We start from the raw sequence: 20,161 nt of genomic DNA on the forward strand, positions 1-20,161 counted from the left end.
AGCAGAAATGTGACCGCTCCTTCTACTCCCTTAGAACTTATCCTAAGAGACAGAGGGCAACCTTGGCTCAGACACTGAATCTAATTTATTCTTACAGGTCTTTCAGGGTCTGCCAAAGACCCTCTCAATCTTCACCCAGGCCACCTGCACCCACTTAGATGCCACCCCCTTAAACCACATATTCTATTTTCTTCCCTTTTTCCAGTGTTCCCACTTCAGGGCACTTTAGCTTTAGAAACTATGATCCTGCTGTCCTTTCTTGGAGAGAGAGAGAGAAAAAAAAAAAAAAACACTCCAAATGTGAGCAGCCTTTTTTATTTACTGAGTACACTTTGCCAGCCCTCACAGACTGAATAAAATGAATCACAGAAAACGAAACACATCCTGAGAGGGGCTGATCACAGTGAAAATTTGCTGGAACACAAATACAGTGCTTTTCGGACCTCAATTAAAGACACAGTTTGAAGAGGGATTGGGGAGCATCTCTGTATGCCTGGAAGGTGGTACGTTCGACAGTCAGTGAAGGTGGAATCAGGACTGTGGCTCCCTGGGTGAAAGAAGGCAAGACCCGTTCATAAATCCTCACGTCTTACCATTTAAAGAGCAATGGAACAGCTAGGTTAGACTTTTGATGGACTAACAGGTGAACCGTAAGATTCCCATGTGACAGTCACACACAGTTGGCCACGGTGGACACTGGGCACATGGGGGACCAACGGCCAGCAGCAGACAGTGGGATAGATTACACGGGATTTACTGTGCTTTCACAGGCCCCACAGGCTCACAGGGTCGCCATCTGAGCGTCTTCCCCTCCCCAAGTCCTGCCACATCTTCACTGCTTCCAGGACTCGAGGGGAAATGTAACCCTAGCAATGGTGAAGCTCAGTATCGACAGACACTTAAGAGAGACTGAAAACCTCTCTCCTTCTGGGTCACTGATTACACCGCGTGCTTGACAACCAGAGGCTGACCATGCTGAGCTGGTCAGGTGGGCAGGAAACCAGGACTGATTAAGGCAGTGAGCAAGGTGGGGAGAGCCTGGAAACAGATTCACGGTAACCACGCACAGGGACCCAGCTGGCAAGTGCCACCGAGTGACGAGAACTGTAGTTATTTACAATGCACAGCCCCGGTCCTTGTATTCGTCCGTCGGCACAAATGTTCATTTTAAAGTTTGGTAGTATGCACAGAGTTTTCTTTAAAATAAAAACTTGAAAGGATGTGAGGACAGGAACCGGAGACTTCATCTTGGTATTATTATCCTTTCTATGGCACACAGAATGTGGTCCCAGTTTTTACAAAATATCGCAAAGAGAGTCACAGCGAAGAAGGTGCCGAGGATGTGGAAGCGGCTCTTCATCATGGGCGAGATGAACTTGGCGATGGTGGACACGCACACCAAGATGACGGTCATGAAGGCGAGTACGACATTGATGCACTTGCCCAGCAGGACTTTGGCGTTCACCGTGTCCGTCTGCAGGGCTTGCTGCTCCTGCTGGTGGAGCTCCAGCTTAGAGATGCGAGTCTGGCAGGACTCCAGGGCTTCCTGTGGGCGAGAGGGAAAGCGAGGATCAAATGCTGTTGGGGCAACACAGGAGCGGGAGCCAGGACGTGCACAGGGCCGCCCTGCTCAGGACGCTGCTGCTGGGGCAGCTTCACACCGACGCTGATGATGATAATGGTGGTGATGACAGACAGGTGTCAGACAAGAATCCCAGGGCTCGCCTTATCCTGCTATTCATGGATAGAACGAGCTTGTATCTACAACCGTGAAATACCATGAATAAGGAATTTAAGGGCAGGTATTTTGGTTTTTGGCCGCACTGCACAGTATGTGGGATCTTAGTTCCTCGACCAGGGGAGGCACTGGAGGCACAGGGTCTTAACCACTGGATCACCAGGGAAGTCCCACAGTTAGGTATTTTGACTCTGCCTCTATGTAGAATAAAGTGCATAAAATACTGGCATCTGGTGGAACTCTCAGGGACAAACCAGTGAAGGGGGTGGGGTCCCGTTTGGCAACAGAAGACTATCTTCAGCAGTGAAGGAAGTGGCATCTCCAACTGCTGGTCCTCACGTCACTGCTCAGAGTCTGCGCATCTGTTGCAGAGCAGTGGAGGACAGTGGGAGAGACAGGGCTGTGGACCGCGGGGCTCCCGTGGCTGCTCTCTGAATGCCGCATCCCCAGGGCCCTACCTGAGGCCACACCTTCTCCCTAGGTCTCAGCACCCCCCCAAGCTTTCATTACTTGTACTCCAAGAACATCTCCAGCCCAGGTGTCTCTTCTGAGACGGAGCTGTGTGTCTACATGAGTCCCTGACATTTCCATCACTGCTGCCGTTTAGTCACTAAGTCATGTCTGACTCTTTTGTGACCCCATAGGCTATAGCCCACCAGGCTCCTCTGTCCATGGGATTTCCTAGGCAAGAATATTGGAGTGGGGTGCGATTTCCTTTTCCAGGGGATCTTCCCAACGCAGGAACTGATCCCACGTCTCTTGCATCTCCTGCACTGGCAGGCAGGTTCCTCACCACTGAGCCACCAGGGAGGCCCTGACATCTCCGTCAGAGCTTCTCAGAAGCACCTCAGATGCAATGTGGCCAGTTCTGTATACACGTCCTCACCATCCTCACTCCTGCCATCAACCCCGTTTCCCTTCCAGTTCCTTTTCTCAGAAAACAGCTCTTGGTGAGCCAAATTCTCATATGAGAAGCATGAGGGGCATTCCTTGATGCCCTTCTCATGACCCAGCCCCACCCACACAATGTCTGCCATTTATCTTAACTGGTCCGTTCGTCTCCCCTCCCACAGTAACCCCCCACCTAAACCACCAGGGTCTCTGCCTGCAGTAACTTTACACTCGTTTCTCTGCACATCCTCTCCATCCCCAACCACATGAATCCACTTCCCACACAGCAGCCCAGGTGACCTCTGAAAGATGTGTATCTGGTATGGCTCTTTCTCGTAGAACCTTTTAAATCTTTAACGTGGCCCAGGCCCAGCCACTCTCTCCTGCCAAGCTTACCAGATAAGCCCACTTACTCCCCGCTTTCACTGTGTTCTAGCCATCCTGGCTTTATAAAGTGCTGAAAAGGACCATGTTCAGGGCCTTTGCACACGCGCTGTGCTGTGCCTAAAAGGTCTGCCTCCCCACACACCACCCCACTCCATCTTTCAGGTCCCATGTTGATGGTCACATCCTGAGGGAAGCATTCCTGGACCCACCAGACTGTCAAGCCCTTCTCCGGGCCTCGTGCCTAACCAGGGGACCATGCCTGCACTGTGCCCTGAATACCTCCAGCAGGAGGCGCAGGCTGGCTGCAAGCTCCGGAGACTGAATGCCAGTAAGGGGACCCGAGGCTTGAAAAAGGGAAGAAACATACACCTCCCAGGAGAAAAAGACCTAAGAGGCAGTACAATGACCTAGTTTGGTTCACCAGCCTATTTTCTAACTTATTTCCCAATATATGTTTGCTCAATTAAAATCCAGTCATGTTTTCAGATTTTAAACCAGCATAATGGTGCCAACATTGATTTACTTTCCTTTTTGTGACCATACTCTATGGGCCAAGGGTTCCCTGTTACTATAGTAACTCTCATTATACAGGCTACCGACAAAGCAGGTAAAACTTCTTCAGATCCTCACAATCTAAACAATGCTGACTTCCATAGCGACAGGCAAAGGGCCCCCCAGATCATGTATTCTTTTAAAATGCGTAAGTCCACAGACAGCATCCTCTGTTTTAGGCATGGCATGGAACTAGTGATGGAACGGGACAAAAGATCACCATTTTAGGGAAATGCATTCACCTGTGACTGGGGAGATGATTTACATATACAGAACAGATTGATTCTAGACACTGCCTTAGAACTTCGGTCAAATTTTTAGCCAAAAGAGAAAGTCAAGAAAATTAAGCAGTCAACTGTGAGGAATTTTGGTCACAGCACCCACTAAGAAATTAAATAGTGGGCCAAAGTAAGTACTGCATTTATTGGGGATAAGGACAAAGGACAGGATTATCTTTAAACTTTTCATTTCGAATTCAGGGTTAAAAAAACTCATTTGCTCTTTAAAACAACAACAAAAGCTTTGTATCCTAACAGGCAACAGTTACCCTCATCTATGCTATTCCATCACCTTGTATAACCCTGCCTATAAGCACAAAAGAAACAGGAAAGAGGAAGCTGAGCAGGCCCAGTCACCAAAGCCCCAAGAAATAGAGCTACTCATACATACTAAATATGAAACTGACCAGCATCTGTTTTTTGGCTGCCAATGTGTCAGGTAAAGGTTTCAGTATTTTATCTATCTTATCCCATTTAATCCTTCTGACAGATGTTTGAGGTAGAGCTTGTTAACATTTCCATTTTACAGATGAGGAAGCTGAGGCATAGCACTGACTTGTGCGGGGTCACACAGTAAGAGACAGGGGCAAGATTCTAACAGCAAAGGCCCTCCAGTCACTCACACGGACACCCCTTTGCACTTCTGAGCTACAGGTAAAACTAGAAAACGGTAAAATGAAATCTGAATTTTTAAGCTCTCTCTGAAGTTCACCTCCCCCCTTATCTTACCCCTTTCATCTCTAAAGTATATTTCTTTTAAAAAAGAGTAACAATATAAACCCAAACAATCCTGTAAATAAGCAAACCATATATAATATTTAGATATAAGCCAGTGGAATCCCAGATGTATGCTAAACAGCATGCTCTAATAAAACAGACTGTGCTGTTTGCCTGGCAACACGTCACATTTAGACGGGTTCACATCTTTTACACCAGTCAGCAGTAAAGCTCAGTCTCCTAGCCCAGAGCGGAAATCCGCTTGGTGTCTTCTGCACCAAGGTCCTCAGGGGCAAATAAGTCTGATGCTTTCTTTGGCTCCCAGCATTGTCCAAGCAGACAACTGGCAGCAGCACTGGCTCAGCCCTTGACAGGAAGGAACAAAACATGGACAGCTGAAACTGGCTCACACACTGTGGGAGAAATCTGCGTTTCAGCCCCTTGTAAAGTGGGGTTGGAGAAAATAACCACGCCTACAAAGAACATTTGTAAAACTGAAGCTGTGCGTGACCTGGATAGTACTCTTTGTTTTCTTTTCTTAAAGAAGGGAATCTATGGGAATGTAAATCACTGCCGCCACCATGGAAAACAGTACAGAGGTTCCTCAAAAAATTACAGATAGAACTACCATACAATCCACAAGTCCCACTTCTGTGTACATACCGGAAGGACATGACATTACCATCTAGAAAAGAAATTCACACCCTCACATTTATTATAGCGTTACTGACAATAGCCAATCCGTGGAAACAACTCAAGTGTCCACTGATGGATCACTAAAGAAAATGTGGTACACGTACACACACAGGCATACTATGCAGCCATGAGAAAGAGAGCAATGCCCTTTGCAACACGGATGGGCCTAAAGGGTATTAACGCTAAGTGAAATGAGTCAGACAGACAACCAACACTGTAGAATCTAACAGGGGAAGGGAGGCGAAATGGGTGAAGAGGGTCAAAAGCACAAACTTTCACTTATAAGATGAATAAACCCTGGGGAATGCAATGTACAGCTTGGTCACTATAGTTGACAACGTTGTATTGTATATTTGAAAGTTGCTCAGAGTAGACCTTACAAGTTCTCATCATAAGAGAACAAATTTGTAACTATGTGAGGTGATGAATGTTAATTTACTGTAGTGATATTTTTGCAATATGTACACATATGAAATCATTATATTGTATACTTTCATACAGTTGTATGAAAATTATATATGAATAAAAACTGGGGGGAAAGAGACCTTCTGGAACCCCAAAAAGGAGCTCAAGAAGCCTACGGCTGCTTCAATACAGCATTGTTGTTCACTTGCTCAGCTGTGTCTGACTCTTCTGCGATCCTATGGACTGTAGCCCATCAGGATCCTCTGTCCATGGGATTTCCCAGGCAAGAATACTGGAGTGGGTTGCCATTTCTTCCTCTAGGGCATCTTCCTGAGCCAGGGATCGAACCCAGGTCTCCTGCGTTGCAGGTGGATTCTTTACCATCTGAGCCACCAGGGAAGCACCATGACAGCATTAGTATCACACTATCACTAGAACACGCTTTTGCTTATACTGATCCATTTTCCTCCATCCACTGGGATCCCATCCACCCCTTCGAAACCCACCTTCTCCAGGACTTTGATTCAGATTCATTACTCAAGGACTACTTGTAAGACCTTGAACAAGTTCTCTGTGCCTTGGTCTCTACATCTGAGAAATGGGAAGAGTAATAGGAGCTATCTCAAACAGAAACAAATGGGTGTACAGACACCTCAAGTGCTTTGACAGTGCCTGGCACAGAGTATGTGCTCAAGTGCTTGAAATTCCCACAAATATGAAAGCTATTATTTTACAGATAAGCAAAGAAACTTAAAGCTTGCTCAGGACCAGGTAGCTGGTAAACAGCTGGGACTGAAATCCAGGGTCTAATCACTTTGTGGCCCCCTGCCCCACAAGTCCATAGCTTGCTAGGCACCACACGCCTGAATTTCTGAGGCTTTCAGAGCCTATAATCATGTAACTTGGCCCTCGTTCATGTTGTCTTGAGGCCCCTGGCAGCTGTGTTCCTCTTGATTTCTCACCTAAGCAAGCATGTTGAAGGCAAGGTTCGTCTCATACTTTAAAATTTGTAAAAATGTGGTGATGGTGGGGAGAGCAGAGTATAGGCGCTAGGCTTGGTGTAGGTAAAAAATAATTGTTAACTACTTTAGGCAGAAAGCAAACAGACTATAGCTTAAAGTCTGTAACAGGAGCTACTGGGGTCAACAGGGTAAAGATTAAATGTCTGCTCCTGATGCCAGAAATTCTTCCAGGCTTGCGTGTAATGTATCGGTTTGTTAAATGAATGAACGGCGGGGAAGAGCTCACGTGAGCTCTGGTGGGAGGGGGGAGGCACCTGGATGTCCCGTGAGCGCTCATAGGCCTGGTAGGCCACCTTCTCCTCGATGCTGGCTAGCTCCTGCTTCAGGTTGGCCGTCTCATGCTGATGCAGGTCCGTGAGGTCGTGGAGCTGGTCCTCCAGTCGCTCGTACCTTTGTAAAGAGATGAATCGATTCTGAGCGCGACGTTTCAAAAGCGTACGACAGCACTTAGAAAATGACATCCTTTGTGCCTGCCGTCGCCACCGCCCTGTGGCTTGTGCTCATCCAGGCAGACTGAGCTTCCAAGAGTACGTCTAGCTGTAGGGGATATGCTTTTGGATAACGCTGAACTCTAGCTCCAGAAAGGACTGGTCTCTGCAGTCTTAACTCTGTCCTCACTACTGAGGGTTCATGCAAACCAAAGTGGGCTATTCTGCCCATGCCACACCAGCACCTTGCTGGCTGTGGGGACAACAGGGCAGACTCCAGTGGCTCCTCGTTTGGGCTGGTCAGGAGGCGGGGCTGGCAAGAAGCCTGCTCAAGGCGAGGACCCACTGGCATGCTGGTGCTTCTCCCTCTTCTGAGCCCTCAGTGCCCGGTGGCTCACCGCCATAGCTCTCGTGCACCAGAGAGGCTATAAAGACAGGACTGGTTTCTATGTGGAGCCAAGTCCACTGATTTCCCAGTGTACACGGTGATGGTGAATACAGGTCTCAGTTCTTAAGTGCCAATAAAAAAAAATTCAGCTTGTTACAAATTCAAGATGGGTTAACAGGTGGCAGTTCGAAAAGTTCAAATCTAAAGAAGGACCAAGATTCTTATTCCCAATGCCCAGTCCCCTCAGAGAAGGGGAATTTTGTCTTATATCTGAAAACTTATATAATGTTTATTTTGAAACAGGAAGCACTATTTGGGGAAGATGCATTAAACCTGGATGACTTTTGAGTAATGCCAGTTTTAGACACTCCATATAGGTCACTTGAAAAAATCATTTTAAAAAACACTTTAACACAGATTTAATGATCATTCTCAGGTAGGACCTTGTAGCTGCTCAATGTTGGGTGTTTGTAAGCAAGCCTTTTAAAGACCTCTTAACAGATGAATGAATAAAGAAGGTGTGGCACACACGGACAATAGAATACTACTCAGCCATGAAAAAAGAATGAAATGCTGCCATTCGCAGCAACACGGATGGACCTGGAGGTTATCAGACTCAGAGAGATAAGTCAGACAGAGACAGACAGCACGTGATGTTGCTTATCTGTGGAATCTTTTAAAAAAAGATACAAATTAACTTATTTAAAAAACCGAAGCAGACTCACAGACTTAGAAAGCAAACTGATGATTGCCAAAGGGAAAGCGTAGGGGAGGGATAAGTTAGAAGTTTGATACTAACACGGACACACTGCTCTATATAAAATAGGTAATAAGGACCTACTGTACGGCACAGGGAACTCTACCCAATACTCTGTAAAAGCCTAAATGGGGAAAGAAGCTGAAGAAGAACAGATATATGTGTATGTATAACAATCACTTTGCAGTACACCTGAAACTAACACATCGTCATAAATCAGCTACACTCCACTATAAAATAAAGATTAAAAACAAATATCTCCTAAGGTAAGCCATATAGTGAGAGACTAAACCAGGAGGATCACAAACATAACCATATAACAAAATGAGAACCAAAACTGTTTGAATTGATATTTGTGACTTGAAATAAAATTTGGACCCAAACAGAGCTGTATCCCAAACTACCTGAATGGAATTAAAGTCAATATTATTTAGAAAAACTGTGACTCAAAAATTGTTCTTATGTGACAAAGAATCCAGAGTCAAACATGCACACAGAAAGTTTTAAAAAAATTGTTTCATAAAATATAAGAGCTGGAAAAGCCACATCTCTAAACTAACACTCACATAAAATCATATATCAGATATAAAACAACATGTAAACTAAATTTAAAATTTAAATCTTATAATATGTAACAGGCATTCACTGTTTCATCTATATTCTTAGAAGTTAACATTCACTTGTCAAAAAAACCTGACGCGGGGACATTTTTACTGGGAAAATGGTGGAAAATCACCTCATATTTGGACATGTACACTTTTTATGCTAGAGGCACCAAAAAGCCAGCCATATACAACACTTGAATTTAAAAATTAGCTTATATAAATCCACAAGATTTGAATTTTTAAGATTCCTTTTGAAAGGTTTTCATTTAGGGTGAAAGGTTTATTAATAAGCAAAATGTAATCTCACAAAAAAATACATTATATAAAGACATTTAAAGACATTATAAAAATACATTATATAAAGAGATTTAGGTACCAAATAGAAGTTACCTTGCTGGACTGTGAATTTGTTTTTTTACTTGACAGTTATTACGGGGGGGAAACCCAAATACAGATCTTGAAATTAGTATACTGAGATCTTGTGACAACTGTCTACTGAATCAGGACCTCAATATGCATGTGAGTCATTGACTATATGGTGATATTTTAACAGACCCACATGCATGATGTCTTTCTCTAAGCTGTCAGGCTTCAAGTAGCAAATTACAATATTTAGAATTGCAAAGTACGGAAGGGACTCCGGTTCCTAAATGCCTTTTGACCCACATTCACATTAAAAAAAAAAAAAAAAATTCGCATATCACTTTCAAACAATCTCTCCAGTCTTAGAAACTCAAGCTCCTAAGAGCAGAGCCTGAAATACCTGTATCTCTCCTCTTGCAGTGTCTGAGAGATGAAGCCGTACTCCCTCTTGAACTGCACCTTGAGGGCCTCGATGTCCTCAGCCAGCTGCGCCTGGGTGTCCTTGATCTCCCGGAGCTCCTCCAGGATGGCAGTGAGTTTGCTCTGGCTGTCCAGTGCTCCCGAGCCCCCAGCCGCAAACGACTGGTTCCCATTGCTGTCGGCGGAGCCGGATGTGCCGCTCGAGCACTCGTCATCGCTGCCGTATTTGGGCTTGTTCACGATGGTGGCGCTGCCCCCGTAGACCCTGGCGCTGGCCTCGGGCCGGAACTCCTCCAAGGAGTTCTTCAGGTGGGCAATGTTGTCAGCGCTGCCGAACTTATTCCGGATCAAGTTGGCGAACTCTCTGGACTTGTTGAAGACAAACACGGGCGGGGTGAGGGACACCCCCGGCATGCCCGACTTGCTGCTCTCCAGGCTGTGGGGGGCAGTGCGGGACTTGGCCTGGGCATCCTTCAGAGAGGGCGGGATGTCCTTCAGCTGGTCCTTGGCAGTGTCCTTGGCGCTCCGGAGGGCCCCGTTCTGCTCGAGCTCCCGGAGCTTCCGGTGGTACTGATCTAACTTCTTCTGCAGCTGGGCGATGGAGTGAGCCGACTTCTGGTTCTTCTTCTCGAACACCTGCTTGATGCGGCCAGCCTGCTGCTTGTCGGCGCTGTTGACCAGCTTCAGATACTCTGCCACGTTCCCATCACGGGACGTTTGCTCGATTTTTATCTGCTCTGTGACCTTGAGGATTTTCTGTCTCAGGCTGTCCGCATTGAGTTTGACCTTGTGGAAGTCCAGGATGCCATCTGGTACATCGAAGTTGAGGTTGGTGTCCGACCCGCCTCTGCGGATGTTCAGGGGCAGGCTTAGGGTATTCATGTCATGGCGTTCTACCTGGAGGAGACAACGGGTAGGGGGACGGGAAGCACTATTAGACTGGAAGTCCAAGAGAGGGTCACTGTGACCGACCCTGTACACACACAACAGACATACTTTATGCCCCAGATTTTCAAACTGCAAGTATTCACCGGATAAAAACTCCCTACTATCCTCTCAAGTTGAATGAAGGACAACCCAACTCCTTCCTGCACTCATGTACAGGGATGATGAGATTCCGCTCTACCAAGTTATCCAATGTTCTGTCTGATTAGATGGTAAGCATTTGTTGCCAGTATAGAAAATCCATCACACGATGATGTTATCAGTCCTCATGGTTTTCCAAAGTGCCCAGGTAAGTGGAATGCCTGCCATGCCCCGTTCACAAAGAACTTCACCATTGTGGGAAATGCGCCCAATTCAGAACTCAATCATTTAACAGAAGGGCAGAAAAATAAAAATAAAAAAGAAAGCAAAGTTCCAGTAGGTACATTCGTCCACACAAGAATCGTTTTCTTAATGGAACCATTAACAGATGTGATAGAATAATATGGTACAGGATTAATTGAGTAATACAACAGCAATATTTAGATGTGGAAACAAATAACCCAAACGACAACCAAAGTGATTATAAACAACAACAGTGACAATACTAAGACCATGAGAAACAGCTTTCTCACTCCAGGGCCACCAGGAGAAAAGAACTGCATCATTGAGCACCCTGGCCAAGGGAGGTGACTAGATTCTGCTCTAAAAGGGACAGGCAAATGGGATCCGCATGGCAGGCACTGATGATCACAGGGTTGGTCTTGTCTGGGCCTCACCATCACACTAGGCAAAGAACATGTTATATCCATATAACACGTAGAAACAGAGACTTAAAGAGCCAGGATTTGAATCCAACTCATCCTACCTCTGGTCCTCTTTACACTCTTGTCCCCAGAGGACTAAACACAGGTCTTTACAGCATCTGAACACAACCTCTGAACAAAAATTCTTAGGTTCTAAACTGAAGTATTGGAGAAGGCAATGGCACCCTACTCCAGTACTCTTGCTTGGAAAATCCCATGGACGGAGGAGCCTGGTAGGCTGCAGTCCAAGGGGTCACGAAGAGTCGGACACTTAGTGAGCGACTTCCCTTTCACTTTTCACTTTCATGCATTGGAGAAGAAACTGGCAACCCACTCCAGTGTTCTTTCCTGGAGAATCCCAGGGATGGCGGAGCCTAGTGGGCTGCCGTCTATGGGGTCACACAGAGTCGGACACAACTGAAGCGACTTAGCAGCAGCAGCAGCAGCAAACTGAAGTATCTTATTTGTAAAGCTGACAATCTTTTGATTAGAAGAATGACTTAGGAGTCTTGGGAGATGGAATGGGAGACAAGACAATGCTCACTTCAAGTTAGCTTTTTTTAACAGGAGAAGAAGCTGATACAGCCAAAAACTGCTATGACAATAACAGACCTCATACTGACAAGTGACCCAGGCTCAAATGTGGACCATTTCCAACACTTAGCATCAACGCTTTGCCATATGCAAAACCCTACCCAGTGCTTTTTCCATGGAGGGAGTCCAGTAGCCCAGGGGGACACAATCCCAGGTCAGTGGGTCAGTGGGCCTCCTTCACAGCTTAAAAAAAGTTTCTTAACTTACTTCTTGGCCCCCCTCTCTCCACACAAGACTTGGTTGTAAGAGATCCTGGTTGCTTTCTTTGGCAGATGAGCATCACATAGGAAAGGCTGGAAGGAATTAAATGCCAGATCACTATTAAGACTGTAAAAAAGGATAAAGGAATTGTGACTTCACCTGGTCAAGGGGGAAGGATGGGTGTAGGAACTAAAGAAGGTACATAATGATCACCTTCAAGTCCTGAAGAGATGACCACAGGAAGTTCAAGGAAGCCAAGCACCTACGGCTCACCCCATGGATCCAAACAGGAATAGGCTCAAAATACAGAAACAAAGGAGGCACTAAACTGAGGAAATGTTTACTTTGGGCCGACAGAGTTAATAACAGTATAACTGTGAGGTCAGGAATTCAGTTTCACTTAAGATAACCCATCTGATCATGCTGCTCTACTTCAGAGAAAATCTCTCTGGCTCTCTCATGCCTCTCAATTTATTTAATACAACCTGGCCCCTGTTAAGGGCCCAGCTTAGCTGTCAGGCCTCCAACATGCACCTGATGAATGCCAATCATCTTACGCGAACCATGTAAGTTCCTAGGATGTGTATCCATTTTCTATGGACTTCCTCATATGCACCGTATTTTCAATGGCAGCTACATACCCACTTCTGTTTATCAAAATTCAGTATATTCCTTATAATCCATTTCAAATGCCACTTTTTTCCTCTGAAGCTTTTCCCAGTCCTGTCAGAAAGCTGCCTATCCTTCCTGCGATCCTCCATAGTGCTCTTGCTTCACTTTACTCCGCCTCTGAGCACTCACCCACTCCTCCAGGGGAAAGGTGGTGTCGCAACTGCCCCCAGCTCTAGAGTGAGCTCTGGCCCTACTTCACAAGAGGCTGTCAGTTACATATTTGCTGAACTAAAGTGACCTCATTCTTTATTCCCGAAGAATCTGCACTGAAGTCATTTAAGACAGGGGTCCCCAACCTCCAGGATCTAATGCCTGATGATTTGAGGTAGAGCTGATATAATAATAATAATAATACAATTCAAGTGCACAATACATGTAATAAATGTAGTGGGTCTGAATCATCCTGAAACCATCCCCCCCGCCCAACCCCAGGCCTGGAAAATGTCCTCCTCCATAAAACCGGTCCCTGGTGCCAAAAAGGATGGGGTCCCCTGATTTAAGATATATTTGAAGGGACTTCCCTGGCGGTCTAGTGGCTAAGAACCCACTTTGCAATGCAAGGGACTGACCAGGTTCAATCCCTGGTCAGGGAACTAAGAGCCCACATACCATGGGGTAACCAAGCCCCTGTGCCACGACCACTGAGCTTGTGTACCCCAACAGACACCCAGTGCAGCCAATAAATAAGTAAACAAAACTATAAGATACATTTGAAGAGAATTTAAAAAATGGCCTTAGAAGTTCTGTCCAGACGGACCGACAATTTCAGGTAAAGATGTTTTCTTAATACCGAGGTAGTAATTTCTACATCATTTCAACCTGATTTCAACTGATCAGATTTTTCTAAGTATCAACGTGCAACATGAAGCACAAATAAAAACAAGGACTTCTAAACTTTAAGCTTAATTTACACACAGAAAAGAGAGTATTTGAAAAGAATAAAACTCGAATTTTCACAAACTCTAAACCTAGTGTAACCAGGACTCAGTTAAAAAAAAAAAACAAAGAACACACAAGCTCCCCCACGCCCCCGTCAGTCACAACAACATCATCCCCCTCTCCAGAGGTAACCACGGGCCTCGCTTCTAACAGCACACATTCGTTCTGGCTAATATATCATGTAGTCCGCTTGTCTTTTTTGCTCCACATCGTGGGAGTCATAAGGAGGAAGGCTCCTGTCACTCAGATAAAAGCAGATTAAGTTGTTTTTAAAGAAAAAAAAAAAACCCTGCTTACAGTCCCTGTTAAAAAGTCCACCACACCTTGGAGGGTACCGGGGCTCTTAATCCTTACCTTACCAAACAAGCAAGAAGTCATCACCTGTTCCTCTTCCTTTAATTCTCAGCCCCACAGCAGCTGCCTATCCCGCCCTGGTGTCTCAGGGCACTGGCCCGGTTCCCTCACAAATGCTGGCCCCGGCCGGCGGCGTACACAGGAATGTTTGTGCTCAGACAGCTGGCTGACTTCTCGCTCACTTCAGCTACAATGCCTGGCGCGTCCTCGAGAGTCCAGGTGGAGGACAGCAACCGTGTCTAAAGCTCAATCAATGACTCCTTCTGCTGGCTCGCAAATCTTAGAAACTTCCGATGAGGGTGGAGAGCTGAAACTTGTGTTGGGCTGCAGGCCTCAGCCTTTTATAGCCCAGGCTCTGCGAGATAATTAAGAGTCAGCAAACCCATACAATCCCTGACCTCAAGCTGGGGCTGCAGGTACCGGCTGGAAGAAAGCTGAGTGAGTCCTCCAGCCACCATATCAGACTTGGCACTGAGGTCATGGTACAAACGCAGCTGTTTCGGGGCTGGGGCCCAGGGAGGAGGATTAAGGTCCACAGCTCGCCCAGAGCCAATGAGCTTGGGGACCAGGTGGGTCAGGGCACATGCGCTCCAACGCTGGCACTGCATTCACTAGCTGTGTGTTCTCGGCTATACCTAATTACCTGTGTGGTCTTTGATTTCCTAATCTACAGAATGAGGAGACAGAACCAGACAACTCAGAGATAACACTGCAAAACTCCCTGACGCGTATTCCAAGCTATCTTGACTGTGAGAGGGCAACACGGGACCCTGGACTTGAAAGATAGACTGCTTTGGTTTCCATCTTGGCACCGTTCTTGCGAGCTGTGTGGCCCTGGAAAAATGACTTAGCCTCTCTGTGCTTCAGCTTCCTCTTCTGTAAAATGGAGATAGTGATTCTTTGAAGAGTTGTGAGGAATAAATTAGCTAATTCGTATCAAGCACTTAAAAGACTTCCCGGCACAGAAATTAACCATTTTGGTTTCAATAAGATATACTATTGTTTATCATCCCTATGTTATTTACAAATGTACCTATGTAAAAACTAAAAGAAAAACAAGCTGCAAAGTGCTAACAGTGGTTATCTTTGTCCTGTGGGGTTATGAGGAGTCATTCTTTTTATGATGCTTTTATATTTTCCAATCTTTAAAAAATAAGGAACCCGAATTACCGTTTTGGTAGAAAAGACGCTGGTTTTAAAAATGACTGCTAAGCTTCAGTTCTCTTGGAATGATTTGTCTATTATTACCTTACATGAAAGCAGACCACCAGCATTCTAGTGAAAAGCCATTCCTCATAATGTTTTCCTTCCAGCAGCAGTAACATTTCCACTGTCTTCTCAGTGTTCTGGAACAAAGGCTAACGAAAAGCCTTAAGCCCTGGACACACGTCAAAACCTGACACTGAATCATCTCTGCTCCAACCCAAGCCTCCAGCACAATTACCCCTGGGAGCTCACCTTCCTCACTGGGATGCCAGGCACATCTCAGTCATTACCAGTGTTGCTCAAACACATTGTTCAGGCTTCAAAAGAGGGCTGTCCCCCAGGACATCTCACGTGTACCCACTAAAGGTCAGAGAGACGTGAACAAAAAGAGCGGCATAGCCAAGCAGAGGCACATGATCCAAACCAAGAGGACTGGAAGGCAGAGTGTGGGCTCCTGTGGACGCAGACCGGCATGGACTTGAGGCAAGAGGGCCCGAGGCCCTGGGGTCACAGAGGGGCCAAAAGCTGCAGGGGCAGAGAGATCAGAGCCAGGGCAACAGATAACAACCTGCACCTTAGTCCTGAGGCCAAATACAATGAACCTCTGCTCACAGAAAAGCTGCCTGAGCTCGGCCACATAAGGAAAGGCCAGGTCCTGCAAACTGGCGGCCACTGCCCGGGCCTGGCATGTTTCAGAGCACACACAAGGGTGATTTTACAGACACACCCACAAGGGAGCTGCAGGTTCAGGATCCAAAGGTTTTCAGGGTTTCCGTGGCCCAGGTGTCCAAGCCAACACAGCTGAAATTTTGTACTATTACTCATTTTAGCCAAAATCTAACTTTCGGTGTAGCATCAGGGCTGTTCCTCTGGTGTGCTGGTCAGAATGTGCTAGGCTTTGCTGGCGTAACAACCAACATCAAAATTCTAGGGGCTTAAGAAAAAGGGAAAGGTTTATCTCTCATTCATGCTAACAAGCCTGCTGTGAGTCGGCTGAGGGACCCAGGCTGTGGCGGAGCCCCTGCATCAGGAGTGCTGCTGGTGGCCAGGGCAGGGTACTCGGTGATTGTCCACTGGCTCCTAAAGCCTTCCCCAGAAGTCTCCTGGGCTTCCTGAATTCGATGCACTGGCCCTACCTAACTTCAATCCTGCCACATGCCCAGGAGGAAAACTACCATGTTAGTGACACATGCCATATCTTATTGGCTAAAAACTCTGAGACCGGTTCTGCTGTTATTACCATTTCACAAATGAGAAACCTGGATGCTGAGAAGTAAATTGCCCAGTAAACAGCAGAACTAGGACTGAAATCCAGGCCGTCTGTCTCCAGAGCCTGTTTCCCTGACAGTCATGACTGAATGCTCTTATTACGAGTCAGGCATTATGCTAAATTTGTTTATATATTCTTCACAAATATATGAATAGAATAATATACAAACACATAAATTGTGGTGCTGGAGAAGACTCTTGAGAGTCCCGTGGATTGCAAGGAGATCAAACCAGTCAATTCTAAAGGAAATCAACCCTGAATATTCATTGAAAGGACTGATGCTGAAGCTGAAGCCCCAGTACTTTGGCCACCTGATGTGAAGAGCAGACTCACTGGAAAAGACCCTGATGCTGGGAGAGATTGAGGACAGGAGAAGGTGGCAACAGAGGATGAGATGGTTGGATGGCATCACCGACTCAGTGGACATGAGTTTGAGCAAACTCCAGGGGCTAGCAAAGGACCGGGAAGCCTGGTGTGCTGCAGTCCATGGGGTCGCAAAGAGTTGGACACAACTGAGCAACTGAACAACGAACCAACCCAGTTGCTGGACCCTGGACTCAAACACTTGGTTTTCTCGCCAACTAAACCAATCTGTACTGGAAAAATAATTTTGAAGGTCAATAAGCATCCTTATCAAGATGTAATTATTACATCCATGGGGACACCTAGACAGAACATTTAAGACCTCTATTCGAGAAGGAGGCCACTTCCCCTACCATAACTATATGCTAGAAATGGAAAATCTGAAAGATGCTCACGTGGTATCCCAAAGGATATGTTATTAGTAAACTGTCTTAGTACACTGTTTGTTCTAATTTGTTCAGACAAAGAACACTTCCTTTCGCAGTTCAAATCTAACAACGGCACATTCTGTTCACGGTGTACAGAACGGGAATTGAGTCACTAGTTTTATCATAAAAGTTTTAATTTCTCCCCACCTCTTCCTCTCAGTATCACTGACAAAAGAAAATCTGTAGCGTCAAAAGTTCTATTTCTTGATTGGAAGGCAAAGTAAATCTGGAATCAAGGATCATTTGGAACTGGGGCTGAAATACATGTCCTTTTGAGAGCTCAATCTTTTATTCATAGATCCTGCTAATTAACAGTGTATGGGAGATTAGGCAAAGTGTTCAGAGATCTCAAAAATAAATTCTTCAAATATCTTCAAGCGCTTACAAACACTTAATACTGTAATTAGAAATAATTATCTTGATAAGCCTCTACCAGGCAACAGTGGTAGGTAACCTACTTTGAGTTACATATACTAGAAAAATACTTATTTCTTCAAAAGAGCTTTCAATTAATGCAAACTAATCCCTTACCAAATTAGTCTGATCTGGTAAAGATTTACCGTATACTCTATAATTTATCTAAGAATTGAATTAAAGACAGGGAGGCCAGATTTAAAAAGACTGTGCCTTGAAGAGCAGAAGGGGAAGGCTATGGTGATGAAAACCAATCTACCCAGAGAACCACCTGCAGCTCAAGGATGGTCCCCGAGGGAGCGTAGGCGAGTGTGAGGCCACATGAGACAAGGGTTCTGCTGACAAGAGGAGGCAGTCTCTGGGGACCCAGTGTACCTCGAAAACAGGCAAGCTCAGGAAAGAGAAGTGAGCCCCTCACCTCCACCAAGAACTCAGCTTTCTCTTAGGAAGAATTCGCAGTTTTTTTTTTTTCAGAGGATTTTAAAACTTTATTTCACTGAGATTAAGACTCCTCCTAATGAGGTTTCTTTTGTTTTAAAGTATCTTTTTTTTCAGAGTAGCACTGACATATATACATGCTGCTGCTGCTGCTAAGTCGCTTCAGTCGTGTCCGACTCTGTGCGACCCCATAGACGGCAGCCCACCAGGCTCCCCCGTCCCTGGGATTCTCCAGGCAAGAACACTGGAGTGGGTTGCCATTTCCTTCTCCAATGCATGAAAGTGAAAAGTGAAAGTGAAGTCGCTCAGTCTGTCTGACTCGTAGCGACCCCATGGACTGCAGCCTACCAGGCTCCTCCATCCATGGGATTTTCCAGGCAAGAGTACCGGAGTGGGGCGCCATTGCCTTCTCCGACATACATGCTACCATGTGCTAAACAGACAGCTGGCGGGAAGCTGCTGTGCAGCACAGGGCGCTCAGCTCGGCGCTCTGCGCAGACCTAGAGGGTGAGATTGGGGGTGGGGACGGACACATACATATGGCTGATCACCACGTTGTGCGGCAGAAACCACCGCAGTTCCTTCTTGTGGGGAGACGTGGGATGGGGAGCTTTGAAGATGGGGAAACAGGAAGCCCCAGTTTTAATACTAAACACAGAATAAGCGTCACTGAGGCTTTTAGTTCCTATACTCAGAACAAAAGGAGGGAAGGGGTGAGTGGGAAGCCCCGGCGCAACCTAACAGCTTCGGAGGGATTCAGGGATCTGTCCCCAGCATGGTTATTCCCGGTCTGTTCCCGGCAGCATCTGTCAGTAAAACAGATCCAGGAAAGGGACCTGAGCACTTACCTTTTGAGGGAGAGGGGGGAGGACCATGTTCTGCTGCAGGAGAACCACCCAGCCCCAGGAACTGAGGGAGCAGAGGCAGCTCAGAAGAAGGCAGGTGCCAAGGTCCTGAGCTAGCGGGCAGAGCAGGGTGGTGGCCAGAGTGGCAGCCTGGGGCAGACAGCCTGCCTCCCGCGAGGCCGGGGCCCAGCCTTCTCCTTTTCCTGGAGCATTTATTCACTGCCTCCTCTCCTCAAAACACAGACGGTGGGTGTTCTCGGGAGGGCCACGTACTTGAGCAAAGCTTCTGAATGCTAACTACAAAGCCAGCCGTGTCCTGGTGTCTTTCAGCACCTCCAATCTGAACAAGGAGAGAGAGGGAAACGCATCTCCCTCTCAGACACACAATGACGGATAACTTAGTACCAGGGGCAGCGACCTGCAGCAGAAGCTACTCTCAAGAGGGAAGAATCCTTGAAATCTCATCTGGCCTAATGCCTGTTTTTAAAAGCAGCAGCCTGAGTATGTACCCAACTTACTTTTCATTGCAATCTATGCTCTCTTCATTCTAGGGGGCCTACACAAAAGGGAAAGTAATTTGACTTGGATTGACATGTATCACTGCTATACTTAACACAGATAACCACTTGACTGGGGATCAGAAGGCTGTGTGACAGTAACAGCTCTGCTCTTCAGCTGCTGTGTGACCCCTGTGGAAGCTTCAACTCAGGTACTTTAGTTGTGTATCAATATCCGGACCACATATTCAATGGACCCATCTTACTCTATAATCTTATGAACTCAATGTTAAAAACTTTCAAATAAAGTACTTAAAAAAATAAAATAGCCAACAAGGACTTACTGTATACCACAGGGAACTTGCTCAATACTCTGGAATAACCTAAATGGGAAAAGAATCCAAAGAAGAATAGATATATGTATGTATATAACTGAATCACTCTGCTGTACACCTGAAACTAACACAGTATTACTAATCAACTATATTCCAATATAAAATATATTTTTTAAAAGTACAGCTTCTTGGATCAATACATAAGATGGATATAATAGTGAATACGAT

The 20,161-nt window shown here is 46.0% G+C and overlaps 1 protein-coding gene across 18 annotated transcripts in view; it reads right to left on the minus strand.

Moving 5' to 3' along the window:
• Positions 1-299: 299 nt before the first annotated feature.
• Positions 300-20,161, minus strand: part of TMCC3 (transmembrane and coiled-coil domain family 3) — a 288,800-nt gene continuing 268,938 nt past the window's right edge. For 15 of the 18 annotated variants that reach the window (XM_086399086.1, XM_086399088.1, XM_086399087.1 and 12 more), the window contains 3 exons: positions 9,628-10,544; positions 6,941-7,076; positions 300-1,546 (listed from right to left, as the gene is read on the minus strand). In XM_086399086.1, coding sequence (XP_086255212.1) covers positions 1,244-1,546; positions 6,941-7,076; positions 9,628-10,544 — 1,356 coding nt within the window. In that variant the 3' untranslated portion in view covers positions 300-1,243. Of the gene's footprint in view, positions 1,547-6,940; positions 7,077-9,627; positions 10,545-12,178; positions 12,265-14,137; positions 14,687-20,161 lie in introns of those variants that run through there. The other 3 variants (XM_086399099.1, XM_086399097.1, XM_086399085.1) reach the window with 3 other exon arrangements.

The sequence above is a fragment of the Bos grunniens genome, chromosome 5 (genome assembly GCF_055505025.1).
Source record: "Bos grunniens cultivar Pamir isolate PY7600 chromosome 5, Bosgru_T2T1.0, whole genome shotgun sequence".
NCBI lineage: Eukaryota > Metazoa > Chordata > Mammalia > Artiodactyla > Bovidae > Bos > Bos grunniens.